The sequence below is a fragment of the Pleurodeles waltl genome, chromosome 5 (genome assembly GCF_031143425.1).
Source record: "Pleurodeles waltl isolate 20211129_DDA chromosome 5, aPleWal1.hap1.20221129, whole genome shotgun sequence".
Taxonomy (NCBI): Eukaryota; Metazoa; Chordata; class Amphibia; order Caudata; family Salamandridae; genus Pleurodeles; species Pleurodeles waltl.
Genome location: NC_090444.1, coordinates 465,052,676 through 465,079,203, shown reverse-complemented (window position 1 = coordinate 465,079,203; position 26,528 = coordinate 465,052,676). Strand labels below are relative to the sequence as shown.

Genomic DNA, 26,528 nt, shown 5'->3' with positions numbered 1-26,528 from the left:
CAGACCAGATCTGTTAACACAACACAAACAACAGATCAGGCATCCAAACCCAGCATCATTGAATCTAGCAATTTGGCTCCTGAAATCCTAGAATTCGGACACTTAGACCTCACACAAGAATGTATGGAGGTCATAAAACAAGCTAGAAAAGCTTCCACTAGACACTGCTATGCATCTAAGTGGAAAAGATTTGTTTGCTACTGCCATACCAATCAAATCCAACCATTGCATGCCTCTACAAAGGACATAGTGGGATACTTACTACATTTGAAAAAAGCAACCCTCGCTTTTTCATCTATAAAAATACACCTTGCAGCAATATCTGCTTACCTACAAACTACTCATTCATCGTCTCTATTTAGAATACCAGTTATTAAAGCATTCATGGAAGGGCTAAAAAGAATTATACCACCAAGAACACCACCAGTTCCTTCATGGAACCTTAACATCGTCTTAACAAGACTCATGGGTCCACCTTTTGAACCCATGCATTCCTGTGAAATGCAATATTTAACGTGGAAAGTCGCATTTCTCATTGCAATCACATCCCTCAGAAGAGTAAGTGAAATACAGGCATTTACCATACAAGAACCATTTATTCAAATACACAAAAATAAAATAGTTCTAAGAACAAATCCAAAATTTCTACCAAAAGTAATCTCACCATTCCATTTAAATCAAACAGTAGAATTACCAGTGTTCTTCCCACAGCCAGATTCCGTGGCTGAAAGGGCACTACATACATTAGACATCAAAAGAGCACTAATGTACTACATTGACAGAACAAAGTTAATCTGGAAAACAAAACAACTGTTCATAGCTTTTCAAAAACCACACATAGGAAATCCAATCTCTAAACAAGGCATTGCTAGATGGTTAGTCAGATGTATTCAAACATGCTATCTTAAAGCCAAGAGAGAATTGCCTATTACACCAAAGGCACACTCAACCAGAAAGAAAGGTGCTACAATGGCCTTTCTAGGAAACATTCTTATGAGCAAAATATGTAAGGCTGCAACCTGGTCTACGCCTCATACATTTACTAAACACTACTGTGTAGATGTACTAAATGCACAACAAGCTACAGTGGGCCAAGCTGTACTAAGAACATTATTCCAAACTACTTCAACTCCTACAGGCTAAACCACCGCTTTTAGGGGAGGTAACTGCTTTATAGTCTATGCTCAACATGTGTATCTGCAGCAACATATGCCATCGAACTGAAAATGTCACTTACCCAGTGTACATCTGTTCGTGGCATTAGTCGCTGCAGATTCACATGTGCCCTCCCGCCTCCCCGGGAAGACTGTAGCCGTTTAGAAGTAAATCTTAAATCTTAAACATTTGTACATTTGTAAATAATTATTATAAACTTTTTATGTACATACGTATTCACTCCATTGCATGGGCACTATTTATAGCAAACAACTCCAGCCTCACCCTCTGCGGGGAAAACAATCTAAGATGGAGTCGACGCCCATGCGCAATGGAGCCGAAGAGGGAGGAGTCCTTCGGTCCTGTGACCAAAAAAGACTTCTTCGAAGAAAAACAACTTGTAATACTCCGAGCCCAACACCAGGCAGCGGACTGTGCTCAACTCGTGAATCTGCAGCGACTAATGCCACGAACAGATGTACACTGGGTAAGTGACATTTTCATTATCATCAGAAAGCAGTCGCCCCTTGGTACGTTATCATGAATCATGGTTCCTGCTCGAGTTATGACCAATCTCGTTAATGGTGGGGTAGACCATAATACCCAATCCAACTACCCCATATCTTGTGAAACTTTTGAGGACATCCCTGGCTACGGTAAGTGACTTTTTTGGCTGTCATGTATATGTCCATTCCCATCCTCCAGGAATGGATGGTAACTCTGAATAATCCCAGTCCAATAAGCATGGATGAGAGGGCCTTACCATAGTGTATGTATGAACAACCCATTTACCTCTCCACAGCATAGACAGGCCGGTGAGGCAGCCCACTCCATAGCATGGAGCCTGCGTCTATCATAGTAAACTCTACGAAGTATTTTAAACTGTATTAACTGCAGACAAGATTTAATAGCCATCTCCCTAGGGTGCATCAGTGCAGCTTCCCAATCTTCCATTTCTATCACATCTCATGTCCACCTCCCTGTGAGCAAAACCAGATTATCTGGTATATTATTATTTATCGTCCTATAGCTGAGATTTTACTTCCTTTCCCATCTCTTCCGTCAGGGGGTGTCCCTCCAAGGGTGCATATTCTGGGAGCTCCGTCTCACCTAATCCCTCAGCCCCCCAGGTGTGCCACACCTGATCATATTTAAAGAATTAGGTTGTGCCCGTCTGGTACTCCTGCTGAAGGGAGGCAAAGAGCATAATGTCCCCTACCTCCAGTACATCCCCAATAGTGGATATACTAATTGTGTCCCAGGATTCAAATCCTCAGAGTTTCGCCTATTCGCTCAACTATGGACACTTTCAGAGGGGCATTTGCCGGGTAATTTTGCGCTCCCAATCAATCATCCTCGTGACTTTCTGCTATGCCATCAGGGCCACTTGAGCGGCAGCCGCTGCATCCCTTCCCCGCTATACAGGTACTGTAAGTATGATCTGTGTTCGAGCATAGCCTGTTTTAATTGAAAGGTAGAATAGTCATGTGGTGTGAATATCCAGTTGTTAAATATAATCATGTGGGCCGACCAGTATTATGCCTCAGTGTCTGGGAGAGCGATCACACCATAATTGGGATTGCTTCGCAGAGTTCTAGGGGACACTCTAGGGTGGCCTCTGTCCCATATCAAAGACCTCACTTCCCCCTCTGTACTGGTAAATACTGCTTGCAGGACTGGATAGTAGGTATTTTGGAGTACATATAGCAGTTTATGCATTGTGGTCTTCTTGAAGAGAGCTGCTTGTCCTACTAGGGAGAGAGGGAGCCCCTTTCACTGCACAACATCTGCATGAGAGTTTAACAGTACACTTTCAAGGTTTTGACTATAACAGTGCTCTCTCTCTGTGGTGTCATAAAGATCCCCAGATATTTAAAGCCACCCTGGGCCACTTCCAGCTTCTTTGGGAGGAAGGAGGGGTCCATCCGGGCCTGTGGGGCGTATAGCACTGGTTTGCCCCAGTTGATCCTGTATCCCAAATGCTCACTGTAGTCCCTAAAAATCTGAAAAAGTTCTGGGATTTTGTTTTCCGGTTCCGTAATGTATAACAAGATATCGTCTGCATAGAGCAATATCTTCCTCTACCCCATCTTCAACTGTTATTTGGAATCCCCGGACAGCGGAGTGTGTTCCAATCATACAAATAAGGGATTTACCTATTAGAACGAAAAAAAGAAGGGACAAGGGGCAGCCCTGGGTGCCCCCCTCTCAGTCGGGAACTATAAAGACAACACCCCATTTACCCTAACTACTGCCACTGGATCTCGATATAACAGTTACCCATTACCTGTATTGTGGGCCAAATCCGTACCTCGACAACGTCCGTTTGAGAAAGGGCTAGTGTACTACATAAAACTGCCTTTTCTGCGTCTAAGGAAAAAAAAACATGCAGAGCTGGCAATCCTGTACTGTGGCCAGCCAGTTGTGCATGCGCCATAGGTTATGTTGGGTCGACCTCACAGGCATAGAGCCTAATTGATCTCTGTTGATCAGAGACAAACTAACTTGTAGCAGTCTTGTAGATAGGATTGTGGCCAGGATCTTCACTTCAATATTAAGCAGCGAGATCAGGCAAACTGAATCACACCAATCTTTGGGTTTCCCCTCTTTAGGAATTACTCTAATGATTACTTTCCAGGAGGAGCTCACCCATCTCCTGGAATAGATTGAGTAAATGTGGACCCAGTAACCCGGCGTATAGTTTATAGGATTCTTCTGGCATGCCATTTGGGACTGGCACCTTACCTGGTCTTAATTTTGCAATGGCCGCTTGTACCTCATTGAGTGTCAAATTCACCTAAAGGGCCTCCCGTGACTCAGCATCCAGCACTAGGACAGGTACAGTGGCAGGATATTAGGTAACACTGTCCATGTCCTGAAGGGGACAGGCCTTGTAGACTGATGCCTAGTAACCTGTTAACACCTTAGCACAGATACAGATCATACGTATCCCCTTTCTGGGTAGGAATTGTTTAGACTCAACGGGCCTCTTATTTTATTTAGTGGTGAAGTGTGGCTAACATTTTTTTTCCCCCTTCCTTGGCTAGATCTCAATACTCCTTCTGCTTAACTGAGAGCTGCTGGAGAGTTAATGTTCCCGTATGCCTACAGCCGCTGAGCCGATCCCTCATGTCCCAAGCATTCAATTTTTAATCTGTGGGCTTCCGACCCCCAAAGCGTTCGTCGGTCCGGCATGGGCGAGTGGTTCTGTAGACCCCTTGCCATGTATTCTGCCTGTTCAACTACCCCCTCCTCTCTCGTGGGAGCAAATGTGTAATCTAGTCTGGAGTAGACCCTATGAGCACCTGAGAAATAGGAATATTTTCTTACCTTTGGAAAACTGTGCCACTACAAGTCTGCTAACCCTATTGATTCCACAAACTGTGCCAGCGCAGTCGCCGAGGCGGGCACTGTGGGGGCCCCAGATTGGTCAAGGCTGATGGCCATAACATCATAGTCCCCGCCCAGCACATTGAGTGTGGTAGGTGACTTGAGGGGCATGTCTGCGATCTTTGCTAGGGTAGATGTCTGCAATCGGGGAGGAGCCCAGAGAGTCCTGGGTGGAGGGGGAGTATTAGTATAGTTAACAGGTAAGTACACAACTTAGGATTTCAGTCTTCGAAGGTTAGGATGTCCATAAGTCAAATTTTAGGTTGACCCCAAAAGTGCACCACCAGCAACACTGGGCCAGCTGGGTGCAGAGGTCAAAGTTGGAGTCAGGTTTGCAGTGGAATTCTATGGGGATTTGGGGTGCTTGGAAAGGATCTCCCTGCAGGTAAGTACCTGCGTCTTTGGAGAGCAGACCTAGGGGATTTAGGTGTGCATCGGCTGCTGGGGGGCACAGGTAGGCACCAATCTCACACACTCAGTGGCACGGGGTGGCCTTTGCAGAGTGCAAACACAAGGCTGGGCACCCAATGCTTTTCAATAGGGAGACCCCAGGGGTCACATATGATGCTGCAGGCTGAGTCCAGGGGGACGGTTCTGAAAAACCACATACTGGGCAAGGAGGAGGGCTGTCTGCTGAATGTCGCTGGACCGTCTGCCGGATTCCCAAGGCCTAGGGGCTTGCGGGTGCAGGGGTACCTTTAGGAGTCAGGAATCTTCGTTGGGTCCGGTCGCAGTCAGGGGGGTCCTCTGGTTTCAGGCTTCAGGCATCGTTGTGTTGGGCATGTGGGGTCAACCCAGGGTGGATACAAGCTCAGAATCGCCTGGGGTCCTACTATGGACCGGTGGGACACCTGGACATTGGCTGTGTGCATCGGGTGCAGAGTGGGCAGGACTCGTGGATCCAGTGGTGGTTTCTTTTTGGAGTTTATTGTGTGCAAGACCGCAGTCCTCTGGAGTTCTTGGTCCTCTGCTGGGGAGGCCGTTCTCTAGGGGTTTGTAGCAGTCGCTGATCCTGCAGGATGCGTCGCCTTTTTGTAGCAGGGCTTCTGAAGCTGTAGAAAGGCTGGTAGGGATGAGGCAAAGTCAGTTGGTGTCTGGAGTCTTCTCTGCTGAGGTTGGCTTAACCGTCCTTCTTGAGATCACCAGGAATTTGGTGAGCTAGGTTCAGGGGTGTCCTTAAATCCTAGATTTAGTGATGTTACAAGGGTCAGAGGACAGTAGTCAATAGCTACTGTCCTTGAGAGTGGCTACACCCTTCCGGTGTCCACTCCCTTTGGGGAGGTGGGCACATTCCTAACCCTATTGGTCCCTGTCCTCCAAACCAAGATGGAGGATTGTGCAGGGAGGGGGTCACTTAAGTTCTGGACACCTTAGGCATGGTCCTAGCTGAAGTGGTCACTCCTCCCTGTTTTACCTAATTTTCCCAAAAGACTTGCAGCCAGGAGTGGGGCTTCGTCCAGGGGACGGGCATCTTCACTAGCTGGAGTGCCCTTGGACACTTTAACAGGAGGACTTGGCCTTTGAGGCTCACCACCAAGTGTTGCAGTTCCTGCAGGAGGGAGGTGTGAAGCACCTCCACCCAGAGCAGGCTTTGTTTCTGACTCCAGAGAGCACAAATGCTCTCATCCTGTGGGGTTAGAAACTTGTCTTTTAGTGGCAGGCTGGCACAGAATAGTCAGCCTTACACTAAAGGGTTAGTTAAAATACAGGGGACATCCTCTAGGTACTTTGTACAAAAAATCCAACACTGGCATCAGTGTGGGTTTATTGTGCTGTGAAGTTTGATACCAAACATCCCAGCCTTTAGTGACACCATCATTGAGCTGTAAAGTTCGTAATGACAAACTCCCGGCCCATGTACTTAATATGACCACGCTGCGTTTACAATGTCTAAGAATGGACGTAGACACTGTAGGGGAACATTGCTCATGCAGCTATGCCCTGACCTGTGGTATAGTGCACCCTGCCTTAGGGCTGGAAGGCATGCTAGAGGGGTGACTTACCTATGCCCCAGGTAGTGGTTGGTGGGCATGGCACTCTGATAGGGATGCCATGTCGACTTTACCCATTTCTCCCCACCAGCACACACAATCTGCAATGGCAGTGTGCATGTGCTTGGTGAGGGGTCCCTTAGTGTGGCACAATTCATGCTGCAGCCCTTAGAAAACTTGCCTGGTCACAGAGCCCTTGGCACCACTGGTACCTTTTACAAGGGACTTATCTGTGTGCCAGGGGTGTGCCAATTGTGGGAACAATGGTACAGTTTAGGGAAAGAACCCTGGTGCTTGGGCCTGGTTAGCAGGATCCCAGCACACTCTGTCAAGTCAGCATCAATATCAGACAAAAAGTGTGTGTGTGTGTTTGGGGGGGGGGTGGGGTGACCATTCCAAAAGGGGCACTCTCCTACATCTACTTTCTTTGATAGGAGACTAAGACGTTCTTTAACTGCTGCTAAGGTGTTAGTGCGTAACCATTGTTGCCACATTTTTCACACACTTCACACACTATGCATAGTAACTATACCAGAGTACTGACCCAAGACATAGTGAGGGTCTGACCGGCTAATCTTGAAACTCCCTGAGAAATTAACAAAACATGCTTGACATCCATGTGTGTCCAAAGGCCACAATAACCACCCGCCGGGACTTGAAAGTGTGGAATTAAAGGTATTATTCTGAATCCAAGTATTCACATCTTCTTCTGTGACACTGAAGTATTTTTGCCAATTGATGAATTTGGCTGGTGTGGGGATACTAGGCGCATTAATTTCTTTTATTTTTGCTAACCTTGAGCAGGATGTTTGTTGAACTGTGTCATTTAAAAATAAAATTTGTACAGGAATAAGGCATGCTCTAAACAAAGCCTCCCTACCTTGAATTTGCAAATCTTGTGTTCCCCATACACTTTTCACATCAATAGTGTTCTTCCAGTATTGATAATATTCAATAGCAAGCTGAGAAACAAAGGAATGTGAATAGATTAATTTTTAGCAAAATGTTCAGCATTTTAGAAGGTGGTCATTTAAAAAAATATGACTCTGCATTTGTAGTGTCATGCCCAGAGAAATATGCAAATTTATCTACATATGTTTTGGGGCTGCCCACAGGTGGAGTTGAACAATGTTCCCACTGTGTGTAATTAAATACTGCTCTAGGTCTATTAGCCTGGTGCAGAAAGTAATATCCCCAATGATAACAGAACATTTCCCCATAATTCGCTATGTTCATATACACATCTTCACTTTCAAATACAGTATAATCCTACAGTTCAGACAGCATAGAATCAACTGTTTTAACATCCCAGTCGTCGAAATAACACCAGGTGTAATTACATCAGTCATTGAAATCTTAAATACATAAGGAATTTGGAGAACCTCAGTAGGCCCATACAGTCACAAAACCAGCCCATAACAGAAAGGCCGACAATGTCAAGAGTATCCACAGATAATACCATGGATAGACCAAATAGTTATTTTTAAGCCATATATACATCTTACGCGTCTTTGAAAATGTTTCAGTTGCAGATGTAGATGAAGTTGAAGAAAGTCATCTTGGTTGAAGTAACTAGAAGCAGTCTGTGAAAATACAGGAGCCGGTACATTGCTGGTGGATGGATCCACTTCACGTGGAGGTTCATAGTTGATGATGCCTTCAGTTTGCGTTGCACTCGTGTAATAGACAGCAGCATTTTGGACAGTTTTGGTGGGTGAAGTGGTAACTGGAATTATCCGAAGCTCATTCTCTACCCTCCCCATGCTCAAGGAGGCATTTGTAACATTGTTATACATACTGGTATATCTAGAAACTTTGTTTATTCGTCAAAGAGGTATATCATTTTGGGTAGTGAGAGGGGGATTGGAAACTACCCAAGGGACCCAGGGTCTACCGTGCAAGATCGGCCACACGGTGCAATTTTATGTTGCCAATGTAGACAAATCTGTTCCCTTTGGAACCTGGAAGCGATGGTAGAATGACAGTTCTGATGCCTTGCAGTCCCAGGACGGGAACTGGTGCTTTGTAGAAAGGGCCGAATTCCTTCTTCACAGCAATCTTCTTACAATCTTACAAAGCAGATCCACAACTTTAGGGATCCAGCCTGTAGATGTTGTTGGTAAATCCCTTACTCCTAAGGTGGCGGCACTTGCGGATGAATTGTCATCTCTAAATTGTTAAAGATCCTGTAAAACAGTGAGATGTTCATTTATGTCAAAGTGTGTCTGCCTCCACCATACCAGGGCCATCTAGATCTCAAACATACATAGGTATCCCAAAGAGGACCTCATAAGGAGTGCGTCCCCGTCCCCCCAAGGACAGTCTTGGCAGATTATTCACTGCTCTTTAAACCCCTTGTAGGTGAGGAGGCCAACTGCAGCCTGAACCTAATACTCTTGCTGTTAAGGACTGCTTCAGGTCACGATTCCTCCTCTCCACAATAAAATTACCCTTGGGATGATATGGGGAAGAGTAATGAAGTTCAACACCCATTGTCCTCGTGGTGTCCCTGAATGCCCTAGAGGCAAAAGCAGGGCCCTGGTCTGAGTGGAAGGCTGCTACCGCATAGATGCTGATAAAGACCAGCAAGTCTTTTATAACAGTTCAAGTGCCAGCCGACTACTTTGGCCATACCCACAGGAATCTAGAACAAGAATCAACAGTGACCGTAAGATACATTTGTATGCGCCATCAGTTTGCAAGGGACCACAGTGGTCCAGGTTGTTTTGCTTTACCACAGACTAAGAAGAGATACACAAGTACTGAAAAGAATTTCTGGTATGCAACCCTCTCAGTCCGAGAAATACATTTATCAAGGCACTTTGCCAGGTTTGAATAAGAAGGTCAGTTATGTACAACACAAGTGTACATTTGAAGAAAGTCACAGCAGTACAATAAAAGTATTCTGCTTCTACTTCAAACTGAGAGGAAACATGAATAAAAGGAATTCCAACTATGCATAGCTCTTAGTCTGAGTAATACATTTATTAAAGCACTATTTAAGATTCGAAAAGAGGAATCATGTAGGTCAAATGCAGCAACATCAATACACTTCCAAAAATGATCACAGCAGTAGAATAATATTGATCATAGAAACAATGAAAAATACACTGCTTTAATCTTGGATTATATATCTGCATATTCGGTGATTATATACTCATTCACAATGCAATGCTAAAAATAATAATTAAAAATAATTCATCACCATGGAACTCGCTTTCTTCATCTCTTTGCCAGCAACAGGACGTGAACCCAGTCGACCGTGAAGAGAGAACTACCCTCAAGTGAGTGGCGGCAGGCACAAGCGTGCCCATCCTGACCAGAGTTCAATATTCACAGTCGTCTAGTTTTCCCCTTTTTATACTTTAAACAAGCTGGAGAGGAGAATACTAGAAATCCCCCTCCCATTCACTGAGTTGATGATCAAATGCTGGCCGTACCAGTCCGTGTTGGATGAGCATGTTAGAGATTTGGCCACATCGCCAAGGGGCGCTCCCAAGACAGAGCTGTTCCCTACCGTACCATCAACATTAATCTGGTACATCCTTATCTTACCTTCATTCCTCCGTGTTATGTTCTAGCCCTTGGTGAGAAAGAGCACAAAGAGCGAAAAACACATTGCATAACTTCTGCATGGAAAAATACCTGGACCTCTATCATGACGGTGGCTGAAGCTAAGTTAAGCAGAAAATTGAGTCAGTGGTCAAGATGGAGCAGTGGTGAAATACAGGTATCATTACACTGGTACACACATTGTAGTGGCCTATTGGACACTAAGAGGGATGTCTGCGGTGGATGTTTGATGTTGGAGCCCTTTATTTGCTGGCCAATGTCACAGCAAAGGACATATTGCTTGGTCTGTTTGTATAGACCTGGCTACTAAAAACGTTTCTGTAAAAGTGGTAGTGTGGCCGCAACACCAGCATGAGAAGATGCGACACCCTCATGTGCTGCTTTGATGAGATCTAATCTCTGGTCTTGGTTGGGGATCACTCGATCTCCTACCCCAGGAATTGTCGCAGAGGCAACATTCTGTGTACTGATATGGTAGGAATATTTTGCATGGTATGCTTTTGGAAGAGGTTTGCCTTCTGCCGAAGCTTTCACAGCAGCCTGAATCTCATTATCCAATCTCTTTTGAAAACTGGTCACTGCAGCAACAGACGCCATAGTTACTGCGGATTTAGCAGCTTCATCAGCCAAAGTATTTCCTACAATGTGTACTCCTACATGTTCATGGCCCAGTTTATGTACCACATGAGCATCTGGTAGCTTACCCTTTAGATTAGCCATCCTACCTCACAGAGTTCTGTGTTTTATGGTGTCCCCCTTTTAGTCTCTGAAACCATTCAACAGCCAATGATTGAGATAATCATTGTAGGACTGGACACAGTAGTACGAATCACACACAAACAATGTGATCTGTTCTGGATCCGTATTTTCCAGTGCCAAGATAAAAGCTGTAAGCTCAGCCAACTGAGCGGTACGGTCCGCCAGGGTCTGCATGTAGCTATGTTGAGGGTGGAATACACATTCCTTTATCACTCTGCTCACATCTGCACACTCTGCTGAGTTTTGATTTTTGTACCTACAGCTGATTGCGCTGAACCATCAGTGTGTAAGACAGTTGGTATCTGTCAAGTTGGCAAGATGTTACTAGGTGCGGGGTACTCATGTTCGCACTGGAGAAATTCTTGTGTTTGAAGTTTTGGGTAAAAAATGTAGTCAGCATCAATGGCAGTCAGAAGGATTGCCCATTAAATCCAATGTGGACGTAATGCTTTAGCGTTAGGGATGCTTGCTTTGGTGACATCCTGCAAGGCCGGCTCTGGGGCAACAACAGTAATGCATTCTCCTTGGGCAAGTGGCCTCCCCTTAATGACAGCCATCCATACAGCAGTCAGAATCTTTTCTGTGGGTGTAAAACGTTGTTCTGCATTTGCGTACAAATGTGATTTGTATGCTATGGGCAAGGTGTCGGCCTCATTAAAGGGGACCCAGGTGTCCCGGATGGCACCAGCGATTATTCTGATGACCAAATTTGTTTTTTGTCACGTGTAAGTGTTTTACCTCTAGCATGTCATGCTGCATTTCTCTAAGAATGCATGTGTGTTCTGCTGTCCAGTGTTTGCTTGAAAAATCTGGATGAATTCAATCATAGAGTGGCTGTCCAGTGTTGTGCATAATTGGGAATGTAAGTTCTGCCAAATGAAAAGAAAGCAAGTAATGACCAGTTTCTTGATGGTATTTTGTGGTTGAAGCTGAACGCATTTCTGTAGAAAGTGTGGGACCAGGCTCTTGCCTTCATCTGATAGCTCGTATCCAAGAAACAATACACTGAGAAAGGCTATTTCAGTGTCTTAAAATTGAATTTGTAGTTAAAGGCGGCGAATCCTAAAACTATCAGATCGACCCTGGCAAGATGAATGTCGAGGTCATCATCTGTGAGATAGATGTCATCTACCTAGGAAAACGCTTCAGGGTCAATATCTTGCAATATTGATGTTACACGGGCAGAAAACAGCCCTGTGCTGTTCTTATAGCCCTGTGGTAAATGGCAAAAGCACTGCTGAGAGCCAAATGAGAGTGCACTCAGGTCCGGACTTTCATGCGCTAAGTTTTGGCAGAAGAAAATGCTGGAAATATCTAAAGTTGTTTTGTATTTCTTACGCACTATGTTGTTAATTAGTGTAGTGCTGTGCGCATTTTGTATCGCATAAGTGTGTGTGTGTGTGAATGTTCTGGTTTTGCAACGGGGAATAACAGGTTATTCATTGTAGTGACACAGGGCTGTATTACTCCCTAGTACTCTAGTTGTGAGGATTTCCCTCACTGGGGCTTTAGCCTCATGTTTGACTGGATATTGAGGTTGAGGCTGGGGTGTAGACCTAACAGTTATTATAGGTAGGGGAATCCTTATCCCACTCTACATGGTTGCAGTATAGTGCTGGTGCCTGTGCCAAAGCCCAGTCGACAGAATGGCTTCCTTTACGGCATCCGGAACAAGATCTGAGAAAGAAGGCAACCTAACATCTTCCCCATGTGGGAGCTTGCAGACGTACTCAGGTGGCCAGTTTTTTTCTGCCAATAGGAAATCACAATGGAGTTCTTCCCAAAACATTACAGTAATAGTGTGCTGTATGTCTTCCTCCATTTGGATATTTAAATTGGAAATCGTGCCAGGTGATTTATTTTGTTTTTGTTTATCCCATCGCTTTTTAAAACCCTTTTGTGCTTGTTTAGTACCATCCTTAGAGGTGGTACTCTGAATTTTCATTTTTTTCAATTTGACTCCTAATCTATCCTGTCCTATACTAGTATAGGTTTCGGAAATAGTTTTCGGTAACTGACGCTCCTTTGCCAACTGTGGAATCTCCCTGAGCCACAGGTGTATAGCCAACTCTACTGCTTCCCTTTTAATGATCCTAAGTATCATTGAGGAGACTGTCAAAGTTGTGCATCCGTTTCTTCCCCAAATCCAGGGCTGGAGCAGCCCATGTTCATTTTGAATTTGTTTTAACACTTCCGAAAAGTTGGAAAGTGTTGGGGTACCATGCGTGGTAGTGTAAATTGCAGCAAAGACTGTATTCCATGTGGTGCAGTCGACCACTGAGGGAACCATTCCAAATAGCAAGCACTTTGTAAGAATTCTGTTTATCTTGGGGTCCCGTATGGGGCAACACTGCTTCCAGCTGGTTAGTTTTTTGTGCTATCCAGAACAGAATTTTCTCACATTCTGTGGGCACCTTGCCCATGACAGAGAATATACTGTTTGTGGGTAAATCCCAGTAGCAGCCAATTGGTGTCCACCTGAGGTGGTGTTCAAAGTCCACATTACGAACTGAACAAGTCTTCTGTATTGTGCTGCTACCTCATTATAAATGTTGCACAGATCAATTGCCTGCATGTTTTGTATACCAGGAGGTGGTGTGTACATGGAAAACATGGGCCACCTTAGGACATCATTACCTAAAGGACCTAATCTCAGTGGTTGTATTACATGTGGTAGGGTGCCATTGAACCCGTTCTGACCTTGATAAGAAAGCAGTATTTCAAGATACGGGTAAGCTTGGTAGCATTGTGGTATGTTCGGCATTTCCTAAGTGTGAAATGTGTATGATGTATTGTCTTTCTCTGGAAAATTAACCCAGAAATAGAATGTTTCTGTATGGTAAGCTTCATGAGCTTCCACAATAAACGTGATAACCCCGCACTCGTTGCTTAAGCCATGGGCTATTAGATGTGGTTTTAATGTGTGTCTGACATTTTCTGGAATGTCTATGGTGTTAGCCATGATGAATAATGGGTACAGAGAAGGAACGCCAGATGGGCAGCATCCTTGTTTTTTAATTCAAGCTTGAACAACCTACAGCTCCCTATTCAGCTGATGATAATTACCCTTAAGACCACGGATGTCTCTGTATAATGGTAGTTATGTTACCTGCTGTATGTGAGACACAGGTACTCAGTATATCTGTAAATTAGTGCCAAAACACCATTGTTTGTGGCACCATGTCATAGTTGGACTCTCGCTCCTTAATGAGATTGCCGGTTTAGGGGTGACAGCACTTCTGTTTGTAGGCGACTGAGTCACTCCTACAACAAGTCGCAACTGTCAGTGTAAACCTCCTGGCTGACAAGCAGTACCTTACCAAACTTAGATAGTAAAGGTGATTTCTAGTTGCCTTATGCATGGACTCTAGATGAGACTTCTCAGAGGAGTTGTGGTGGAACGGAAGTTACCCTTTTCTCTCATTGGCAATAAGTCTCATACACACATAGGCAATGAAGGAGATATTGCAGTCTTTTCAATAAATATATTGAAAACTCTCCTGTATGTGGTAAAGTGCACGACTTGCAATGATTGGGATAATGAGCAATAATAAAAGCAAAATCATGAAGATGAGTTGTGAATATGAAAACCCCCACCATATTGCAATAAACATAAGATATGACGTTCCTAACAAAGAACATCTAATCTCTAACCTAATGAGAGCTAGGTGTGATAAACCCTAATCTGCCAGTACCATGTCCATGAGAAGTGCCCCCATCCCTTGTTACCTTTGAATGAGGTCTCTAGGTCAGACTCCGTGAAGACACAAAGGCTGCATTTTGCAGCAAGGTGACATGCAGCATAGATGGAATCTGGAACGAACCTCTCTTATGAACCTGTCCGTTTAAGATGTATTTATATGGCTCATGTAGGATCCCTGGCACAGGTATGTTCCTAACCAACTGATAAGGTGGCAGACTTATGTCGGCAATTACATAAACAACCCCTAAAAAGTGCACCTTATGTACCTGTCAAACATAACTGAGAAAGGAACATTATGACAATGCCTATGTACATCATGGATAATGACGCTGTCTCAGAATGGCACTGATAGGCAAAAGCAAAACTTTTTTTTATAGAATGTAGGCAGCTGTGAAGTGCTAAAAGAAATAATAAAATAAACAGAGCATGCTATTTATGTAAAAGGTCACTAGGTGACGGGGGCAATAGGCCTGCAAGCCGAAGGCTAAGCTTACGCCTGTGCCTAGTGGGAAACTAAAATGGATTCACCACAAGCCTACAAACCGCAAGTTGTTTCACCTTGCATGTTTTTTCACATATTCTAGCCTCCAGATCACATAGTTGGCTGTGGTGCGGACTCCCGCCACATCCCTCTGGAGTACCTGGACCACATCCTCCACCTTAGAGATCATATTTTCCACAACCATGGCCCTTTCAGACACCTTGCGCAGGTCTTGTAACAGGCTAGAGACCTCTGATCTTACCTCCCCTAGTCTCCCCTCCAAGGCCTCCTGTGAAGCCTGGTTTGCCTGAAGCAGCTCTGCATTGTCCAGCCACACAGTGGTTTCCACCCCCAACTCTGCCACTGGGGCTATTGCTTTTGTATAACGATCCATTTTCCACTGCTTTGGGGGGGGTTTGGGGTCTTTGTTCTTAGCCATCGCCCTGTCACTATTCCACTGAAAAGATACAGCAACACACCGGTCACATCCTGGTAGGGGAAGCCAGGTGCTTTTATGACAAGGCAACAAACTCCACAGGGGTTCTCCTGGATGGGGGGTCCAAATAGTCCAGCCTCTACTTAACCACCGACGGAAAGCAGCAAGAGCGCTGGGAGTCCAGGCCCAGTGCTCAACCGCAGGAAGGAGGCCGCAGGGCTAGACCCTCAGAAGTGCCCTTGGGCCCCAGGCCATCAAGCACCAGCTGCCAGAGTGAGTTATCACATAGATGGGGCCCCCGGAGAGCACCAGTAAATCAAGGCTCCTCTGATCACACGAGGTGGGGGCACTCGTCTCAGGACACCTTCAGGCTGTACAGTTCCCGCTGCAAGTTCCCTCAGTCCCAGATCAGGCTCTGGCCCGCACAGCACTCTGGCCAGGAACTCCACACCCTGGGGTTCCCGGGAACAGGAAAGGCTGACGACAACAGGCAGCTGAGACCCAGGCACAGTCTTACCTACTGGTCCCCGGCCCACACCAGATCCACTCTCCACACACTCCCAGTCTCCAACATGCAGGGGAGTGATGGGAGGTCCTCTTCTGTGCCCCTGGCGGTCTTTCCTCCAAAATCTCAAACCGGGGGCTGGGTCCTTCACTTCCAGACAGGGGTGCCTCGTCAGCACAAAGTACTGCAGCTGTCCAGCCTTACCGTATCTCCCTCGAAGTGGGTGCAGTCCCCCGTGCCTTCTGTGCTTGTCATGTATCAAGGCACCGATGGGGCAGACTGTCAGCTACAGCCTTCGGGTGAAGTGTAGTGCTGCAGCCCATCTCGTCATCGCTCTTTGAGGCCACCTCCATGAAAATCTGTCCACCCCCCCCCATTGTCTAGACTGAGTCTGACTGCTATAAGTGCCCCTCACCTCATCTCTAGAGACGCAAAGTTGGCTGTGGCCCCCTGGGGGTTATCTCTTGCGGCAGTCCCTTTCACCAATGCTCCGCTGGGGCCGCTGCACTGGACAGTTGGCCTTCAGGTTGCTCGGATCAGGCCCATCAGGACACCCCTCGCCCTCAGCACCCCTCGTTGGTCTGCATCAGGGGGTAGGGTGAGGGGGAGGGGGCAGGAGATTGGGTCGGGAAGCAAAAAGGGCTGCACTGGTCCAGATCTGCAGGTGGCTCCTGCGCCGCAGCTGCAATGCTGCTTCCTCTTGTTGGATGGCGTGCGGCCTCAGCTTCCAGCTCCGCCCACATGGGCGCCTCCAGGGTTCCACCAGCTCGTACAGGGTCCAACCAGGATTCACTCCACCACTGATCATTTGTTCTGGGTGTTACGAGCACAAGGAGGTGAGCAGAAGGCGCTGAGATGGCAGGATATGGACAGGATTTTTTGTGGGCCTCCAGAGCTCATGGAGAGTGAGGCTCTCCAGCCATGTTGATGGCCACGCCCCCGTTGATGGCACTGTTGATGGAGTTGTAGCACAGTGTCTACCCACTGCAGGCACAGTTAAATCATGAGGCAATATTTTAAGGTCTCTCTACCCAGAGCAAAGAGGATCAAAACCACCTGCAGACCATCAGGACTAGAATATTCAGTCTTCATAGGAGAAAGAGAGGACTGGCAATTTTTATGGTCTCTGTTAAGCCAGTAGGGAGAATTTATGAACTCAACCCAGGAGGAAGAGGCAAAGAATGCAGGGGTTCTGTTCCTAGCTTTTACATATCTCAACAGATCCAAAGAGGGATGATACTCTCAAAGACGCCTTTAACCTCTCTGCCCCGTACATGGATGCGCATGCTGGATGCTTTTGAGAGAGAAGGTGAAATGCGAGGGTAGGAGCACAGCCTCGATTTGACTGGGACCTCATTAGCAAACAAACATGTTGAAATGAAACATATATACACTGACAAGGCTTCAGACAGTGTTTAAATGTACTTTCGACCAAGACTCACTCCTTAGGTTCGTTCGGTGCTCTTACTCTTTAGAGATGACCTTGTTATAAATAGAAACTGTGGGAGGGTGAGTAGAGCATGCAGTCACCAGAGAGGAAAAGAGGAGAGCAGAGACTGTTCTTGGAATAATGGGGAAAAATATTAAGGAGATCAAGTATGTGTACTGAATAGGAGTCTAGGATAGATGAAAGGCAGGGAAAGAGCCTGTGGTGAATGGAAAAACAGGATGAGAAGGAAAGTAGACAAAGTATGTTGTAAATGGAGGAGCAACTGATGAAATGGTACTTTTTACAGTGCAATTGTTTTTGTGAACAGCTAAATCGTGTCCCTCGGAATTTCATAGTCAGCTTTTCTTTTAAAGTTAGAAGGGGACAGTAAAACAATCTGACTGATACTCATGGACATTGCTTCTATATTTATTGATAAACTGATCAAAATCATGCCTATGAGTTGTTTTGGTGACAGGCGCTTGTATATGTAAAAAAACCTTTCAGGTTGGTCCAAGAAACAAAACATTGCCATTGAGAAATGCAGAATATATGGTTCTCATTGATCAGCCATTCACACAACTACTTTTTGTGATCCTGGAGAGGTTACCGGATTTTCATATGTAATTGTTGCTAAATTTGTAATGTGCATGTCTTTGCCTTTGTCAGGAATTTGGAAGCAGCAGAAATCCCAGTTTACTCAGTCAAAGGGCATAAAGAAATTATAAATTGCATAGATGGAGTTGGTGGCCTAGGAATAGGTGAAGGAGCGCCTGAAATTGTTACTGGGAGCAGAGATGGTGAGTCTGGATCTTTACAGATTGTTCTTCTGAAATGTGTTTTTAATTGCAGGACTAGATTTTCATTGTGTCAGATATAATGCATTTTATCACATTCGCTACATGTTACACTTTGATGTTTATTTTATTAGCCATAGCAAATATGATTTGATGCTGTTAAGAACACGGTGGCTCATTTATTGCCCCTGATGGCAGACTTCAGTGCACATCCCTGGTCTCCAGAGAGGATGTTGGCAGGCAATCTGAAACGCCAAATGTGTCCTGCAATACCACTTGGTGACCAGCCTGCCCACCCTCACCCTCCAACCCCTGCGCCTCCAATCTTGGAAAAAGACTCTTCTTTCTGTGGCTCTGACACTCTTGCATGACATCAAATTCACGCACACTGGCAACTTGCTCAAAGTTTGCTTTATTGATAGATCTGCTGAGGTTTGACCAGCACTAAGACGTATTTGTGCTAGTTAACTGGCAACATTTGCATCAGGCATATTTCACCAACCTAATAAATAAATGTGCAATATCTGTGACTACAAAGTATTTCTCAGTAGGATTTCCATTCACTGCGTCGTGTCTTGCTGATCTGAAGATATGCACTGATCATCTACTTTCATCTTTGCTTGCCAGGTGAGACAGTACATTCAGCCAGTGTACTACAACCAGTAGATACAGATTTTGACCCTGCTTCACACACAAGCCAGGCCAAGCTGCTCTTTAATACATTTTGATACCTGGGGCCAAACAAATCTTTAAGTACTGCTGCAATCTTTGAGAAACGTTTCAGGAGGAGGAACACAGCCCGAAATTCTCCTCAAAGCAGCCGCAGTCACCAGGGGGCTTCCTCATAGTTGCATCTGGTTGTTCTTCTATGGCCCTTGCCTCTAGATAGGAAGGAGGGGTTTGTCCTTGGGGGATCCTAATGACCACAGCTGACTCTTATTAAGGCATGCTTGTAACCTTGAGCGAATGTGCGACCGGTGGAGTTCCATGTCCATCTCCAAAAAACAATTTGCGGTAAAAACATTTCTAATAGACATGTGTTCCTTATTATGGGATTGTGAACCCCTTTTCCTCCTTGCGCAGCTATTTAACCAATTGTTAGCCAAAAGACCATCACTCTTGCCCTTTCTAAAGGGAGCCAGTTCAGCTAACTTAGATTCCATCTTCCTTAACACACTGCGCTGAGTTTCTGAATATGTTATCTTTTGCTAAAACACAAATCCCCCTCTTGGTCCAGCCATTCAGTACCCCACTGCGTAAGTTCCACGCCCCATGTGCTGGATGCAGTAGTCTAACAGTAAGGTGTTAAAAGTGTTTGACATGCGTAACAATATGACTCCAGTCTTTTCTTGGAGTTGCTTCTCATATTTCATCATGAACATGACCATTGTGGAATCAGTATCCAGTATCACTGTTAGTTTGTGGGCATAAAAGAACGCCACCTGTTAGAACATTGTGAAACCCTTTCTTGAGAGGTTTTCTGATCATTAATTCAGTATATTGTAATATAACTAGGTACCTTTTCTGTGGATCACCTTTTTTCTCAGCTCATGAAAGCTCCTCAGCTCATACACCTATGTTTGCCGCTTCCAAGGTATTTTTTTTTTTGTTGCAACTTAAGATCAGATAACACCACTGTGGCCGAATTGGGATGCCCTCCCCCTCTGTCCTCCCCCCCAAAACACACACACGTAAAAATCTTGTGCCTACTATTGATTTGATGCATGTGACACAGATACTTGTTCTGTTGGTCCAGGGCAGAGGAAAAAAGTACAAGAAAACCTTGAACAGCATGCCAAAGGGGTTCTTCCTTGTCCTGTCTTGCAAACAACCATAGTCCTTTTAATGGGCTGGCTGGCCTGTTGCCTTCATTGAATGTGCCTCTCTCTTCAAAAGATCCCAATTTACCAGCTTGGGTGGCTAGGTGCCTTCACTTGCCTCCACTTGCTGGGATAGGGAAGTTTTCTGATTTATGAGTGCATGGTCTGAAATGACTTGCACCCTTTTTCGTGTCCTCCATCACTGCAACTGAGGGCATCCTTAACCTGTCTCTGGCTACCTCTCAAAATCAATGTGGTGCATTTTGGCCTTATCTATGCTTGCTTTTAGTATGCGTCAGTAATCTGTCAGGCATGCTGATATAAATGGAGACTCTGCTTCATTATTTATTATTATTTACGTTCAGTGCTTGGTGAGTTTATTGCCTCCGTCGAATAGTCTGATTAAGTTACTGTGACCGGGCCGCCCCGGGCAACAGCGGGGAACCGGCAGAAACGGAACCGCTACGGCCGCGTTCCCAGGTTCCCCTGGAAACGCGTCCGCAACGAGGCCAGCGTCCTGACGTTGCCTCGGCAACCTACGGTGACGAGGAGGCTCCGGATTGGCCACCAGGCGGCCAAAAGACGGAAGCTCCGGTCGAGAAGGGGAGAGCCGGGAAGGGAGAGAGAAAGGAGAACGGCGGCGGCGGCGGCGAACCGAAGGAGGAAGAGAGAGACGGCGACAAGGACATCGGAGGAGGACCCCAGTGGCCTGGAAGCGGCGGAACCCGAACCCAGAGGAACAGCGCCCGACCGGAAGCAGGGGAGACCAGCCCAGACCGACGAGAGGACCTCCACAGAGCCAGCCACGACCCTGGAGGGTCGTGGCTCTACAAGGTACGGTCCTTCTGGACAAACCGAGGGGCACAATAAAAGGGGAGAAACGCTGGGGAAGGGAGGAAGGCAGGGTGAGGGGAGGGAGGAGAGAAGGGCACTTTAGAGAGCACCGGGAGAGCACAAAAGGGTAAAGTACGGAATATACACAAGCCCTGAAGTCCTCACTGGCACCTATATCACACATAAAACCCCCCCCCCCTCCTTAAACCTTTTCCCAGCAAAACATATAAGTAGAAGACGTGGTATAAGGCGTCCGTTCCACTCACCAGCGGTATGTGTTCCCTTTTTCTTATATGTCACATCCGGGACCTGACGAGGACGATCCGGTACGCCACCTAGAGAAAAGGAAGAAAAGGGACACAGATTAGAAGGAAGATATTCACCACTCCAGAGAAGAAACTGGCGCTAAACGTCGTACTGACTTTTCATCAGTTCTTATTTCAAATTACTAATAAATACTTACCTCAAAAACCCAAATTTACCTCTCCTGAGTGTCTATACTGTGGGGACTGTCTACAGTGGTGTCAGAAGTGGGATCTTGTTTCTAATCCCTCTCCATAAAACAGTCCAGACAGTATACACAATGAGTGAGAGTCCATCGTTAGAGACCGTGATTAAGCAACTAGCGGAAGGGCAAAGACACTTACAACTAGTATGGGAGGCCCAACAGAGAGAGGCCAAAGAAGACCGAGAAACCTTACAATCTGCGCTGAAGAGCCAGGCGACCATACTGGCGAACAACCAGTTAGTCCATGAAAGTGCGATGAAAAAACTAACGGAGACTATCGCCGCTAGTAAGGTACATCCGAATGTACCTAGTTCCGTATTACAGAAGTATCAGGAGGGAGAGGATCCGGAATCCTTTTTCACCAACTTTGAACGGGTAGCCTCCTCCGCCCTATGGCCAGAAGATAAATGGGGACAATATGTGGCCCCCCTGCTCACCGGTCTCTTACAATCAGCATATCAAGCCGCTAACCCAGGTGGTGTCAACCCCTATCAAGACATAAAAACAAGTATACTAGAAAGGGTGGGTCACGACACAGAATATTACAGGATGAGATTTCGTAAAGCCAAATGGGGCACCAACGAAGACCCTAGAACCTTTTATTTTCGTGTGAAGGATCTAGCATTAAAATGGTTAGGCCATATTGGAGATAGTCGGGAGGAAGTCATCAAAACCATTATACTGGAACAATATCTCGATGGTCTACATCCATCCACAAAACACTGGATAAGACAACACCCAAAAGTGGATACTGAGACGGCCATCGATCTGGCCTGTGCTTTTCATCGATCCACCGATGTCAGAAACTGTCCCACGCGAAGTATCATTAAACCAGTTCTACCGTCCCCAAAGACATTTGTAAAAAGTCCACCCAACTATCTAGTACCACGTAGGATTCCTGAAGGCCCGCCTACCATGGGACCCCAATGTTATAGTTGTGGTGAATGGGGACACATCGCACGTATGTGTCCCCAGAAACAAGAAATGGGAGAACCCATGGAGATAGGGATGACAAGGCGAAGGGTGTTATGTACTGGGAAGGGCGCCCTAAAATTTAAAATGATGATACAAGTGGACGGGAAAAGTGTATATGCCCTGGTTGACTCCGGCTGCAGCCAGTCAGTAATTAGGAAAGACTTGATAAATAATGATATAGAAGAGAAACAATGGGTATCTATATGTTGCATACACGGGGACAAGGCCCAGTATCCTATACAGGTACTCCAGATCAGGTGGGGACCCTATCAGGACTTCCTCCCAGTGGGGATAATGCCCCGGTTAATCGAGGAATGCATCATTGGGACAGACTACATCCACTTCCAAGAACTATTAGACTACGTCAGAGATAGCAAACAAACTAAGGATTGGTGGGGAGAGGCACCTTTTTCAGAGAGTGATATTGAGTGTCCGCTATATCGTAGAAAGTTGTCACGAAGAGAGAAACGACAGGGAAAAGGGGACTATCGGAAGACGAAAGGTGACAACACCTATGGAGAGATAGTGGCAGAAATTCATGAAGTTCCTAGTACTTTTTCCCAACAACAGAGAGAGGACCCCTCCCTTAACAATGCCTGGAGGTCGGCAGTAACAGAGGAGACAGAAGAGGTGGGTCCCTACTTTATAGTGCAAAAAAACTTATTATATCGGGTTACTACCACCCGACGGGGAGAACGTAAACGCCAACTTCTGGTACCTACCCACTATCGGGAACATGTTCTTACACTAGCTCATAATCACCCAGGGGGAGGACACTTTGGGAGAGAAAACACCGAGGAATATTTACTCAGAAGGTTTTATTGGCCTGGAGTGTACGCCCACATACGTAGGTATTGCGCCCAATGTCCCCGTTGTCAGTTAACCGAACCTAGTCGGCCTAGGAAGGCGCCTCTCCTACCCCTTCCCATCATCGATATCCCGTTCAAAAGAATAGGGATGGATCTAGTGGGACCTTTGATTCCTTCGTCAAAAGGACACACCTACATCTTAGTCATTGTAGATTATGCTACACGATACCCAGAGGCCATTCCCCTGACTAGTATGACAACCAAGACAGTGGCCCAAGCTATGATTAACGTATTTTCTCGTCTTGGGTTTCCACATGAAATCCTCACGGACCAGGGGACCCCTTTTATGTCCACCTTAATGAAACAAGTGTGTAAAACATTGGGGATAGCTCAGATCAGAACCTCCGTTTACCATCCTCAAACGGACGGATTAGTCGAAAGATATAATCGAACCATTAAAACCCTGCTGAGAAAGACTATCAATGAGACAGGGAAGGATTGGGATCAAAAGTTACCCCTAGTGTTGTACGCCATACGGACACATGAGCAAGCATCCACGGGGCATAGCCCCTTTGAGTTGGTCTTCGGACGCCAACCTCGGTCCCTTTTAGACATGGCGGTAGAATCCTGGGAGGCCGAGGCTGAGGAAGCAGGGACTCCTTTGTTAGAATATGCGGAAAAATTGAGGAACCACCTACACAGCTTATGGACCGACGTACACGCAAACCTGGAACAGGCCCAACAAACACAAAAGTCCTATTATGACAAAGGAAGTAAACTACGGGTTTTACAACCCGAGGACCAGGTCCTAATAATGAGACCCACCTCCGACCATAAACTCCTGGCCAAATGGCAGGGCCCATATCGAGTAATCAAAGCAGTTTCCCCTGTCACCTACCTTATCGAAATATCCTCCCGTCCAATAAAAACACAAATATATCATGTAAACCTGCTAAAAAAATGGGAGACCCCCGCACAACCTGAACGTTCCGTAGAAATGGGTCAGTTTGTGTGTCCCGACAAGACCCTAGATATCGAGTTCTACCCTACCAACCCCGATACTGAAAGTACCCTACCCATAGTAGACGATATTTTACCTGAAGGGCAAAAGCAACAAGCCCTTAAGGTTTTAAAGCAATGGCAACCACTCTTTTCAGAGAAACCAGGAAAGACGTTTTTAATTCACCATAATATACGCACAAGCTCAGGGCAGATCACCAGAGAACGCCCGTATCGTATTCCAGAAGCTAGAAAACACATAATCGAAGAAGAAATCAAAACAATGTTATCCCTAGGGGTCATCGAACCGTCCACTAGTCCCTGGTGTTCACCGGTTGTCCTAGTACCGAAGCCTGATGGTAGCGTCAGGTTTTGCATAGATTTCCGCAAACTGAACTCAAACTCCCTATTCGACACCTATCCCATCCCTAGGGTGGACGATGTTCTCGAAAAACTAGGGAAAGCAAAATACATGTCTACTATCGACCTAACTAAAGGGTATTGGCAGATTCCCTTAGCTCCTCCAGATAGAGAAAAAACAGCTTTTTCTACCCAGTCCGGGTTATATCAATTTACAGTACTGCCTTTTGGGCTTCATGGAGCCCCTGCAACCTTTCAGAGGTTGATGGATAGGATTCTAAAACCCTATCCTGCATTCTCCGCTGCGTATCTAGATGATGTAGTCGTATTTAGTGAAACATGGGAGGACCACTTAATACACCTACAGAGAATATTCCAAGCCCTTCAAACTGCTGGTTTGACGGCCAATCCCAAGAAATGTGTGATAGGTAAAACCGACATCTCCTATTTGGGATATCGGATTAATCAGGGTACACTACAACCTCAAAATGGGAAGGTGGATGCCATTTTACATGCCCCTCTTCCACACACGAAAAAGGAATTACGCTCCTTTTTAGGATTAGTGGGCTATTATCGGCGCTTCATTCCACATTACTCCACCTTAGCAGCACCTCTTACGGACCTACTCACTAAACGATATCCCAATCGACTTTTGCCTTTTTCGGAGACGCAAAACGCGAGTTTTGAACAGTTGAGAGTTTCCTTAACCTCCGATCCCATCCTGCACTGCCCGGATTTTACGAAGCCGTTTCACCTCTACACTGACGCATCGGATGTTGGGCTTGGAGGGGTTCTGACTCAGCCAGATAGCGAGGGGCTTGACCATCCGGTGGTCTACATCAGTAGAAAACTGGTTTCCCGGGAACGTAATTATCCAATTATAGAGAGAGAGTGCTTGGCTATCAAGTGGGCCATTGACTGTTTGCAGTACTATCTCCTAGGGCGGCCGTTTATACTATTCACGGATCACGCTCCTCTTACATGGCTGGCTGCGCATAAAGATTCTAACTCCAGGATACTGCGATGGTTCCTTGAACTGCAACCATTCTCCTTTCAGGTTCGGCACGTCCCTGGATCTCACCAGGCCCCCGCTGATTATCTGTCCCGATTTCCTCTGTCTTCGCCTGTCCTGGAACAGGACAGTTCTTGGGGAAGGGTGTGTGACCGGGCCGCCCCGGGCAACAGCGGGGAACCGGCAGAAACGGAACCGCTACGGCCGCGTTCCCAGGTTCCCCTGGAAACGCGTCCGCAACGAGGCCAGCGTCCTGACGTTGCCTCGGCAACCTACGGTGACGAGGAGGCTCCGGATTGGCCACCAGGCGGCCAAAAGACGGAAGCTCCGGTCGAGAAGGGGAGAGCCGGGAAGGGAGAGAGAAAGGAGAACGGCGGCGGCGGCGGCGAACCGAAGGAGGAAGAGAGAGACGGCGACAAGGACATCGGAGGAGGACCCCAGTGGCCTGGAAGCGGCGGAACCCGAACCCAGAGGAACAGCGCCCGACCGGAAGCAGGGGAGACCAGCCCAGACCGACGAGAGGACCTCCACAGAGCCAGCCACGACCCTGGAGGGTCGTGGCTCTACAAGGTACGGTCCTTCTGGACAAACCGAGGGGCACAATAAAAGGGGAGAAACGCTGGGGAAGGGAGGAAGGCAGGGTGAGGGGAGGGAGGAGAGAAGGGCACTTTAGAGAGCACCGGGAGAGCACAAAAGGGTAAAGTACGGAATATACACAAGCCCTGAAGTCCTCACTGGCACCTATATCACACATAAAACCCCCCCCCCCTCCTTAAACCTTTTCCCAGCAAAACATATAAGTAGAAGACGTGGTATAAGGCGTCCGTTCCACTCACCAGCGGTATGTGTTCCCTTTTTCTTATATGTCACATCCGGGACCTGACGAGGACGATCCGGTACGCCACCTAGAGAAAAGGAAGAAAAGGGACACAGATTAGAAGGAAGATATTCACCACTCCAGAGAAGAAACTGGCGCTAAACGTCGTACTGAC

The 26,528-nt window shown here is 46.4% G+C and overlaps 1 protein-coding gene across 1 annotated transcript in view; it reads left to right on the top strand.

The window, feature by feature from the left end:
• DNAAF10 (dynein axonemal assembly factor 10) overlaps positions 1–26,528 on the top strand; it is a 101,088-nt gene that overhangs the window by 42,527 nt on the left and 32,033 nt on the right. The window contains exon 3 of the mRNA XM_069234276.1: positions 18,092–18,222. Coding sequence (XP_069090377.1) covers positions 18,092–18,222 — 131 coding nt within the window. The remainder of the gene's footprint in view (positions 1–18,091; positions 18,223–26,528) is intronic.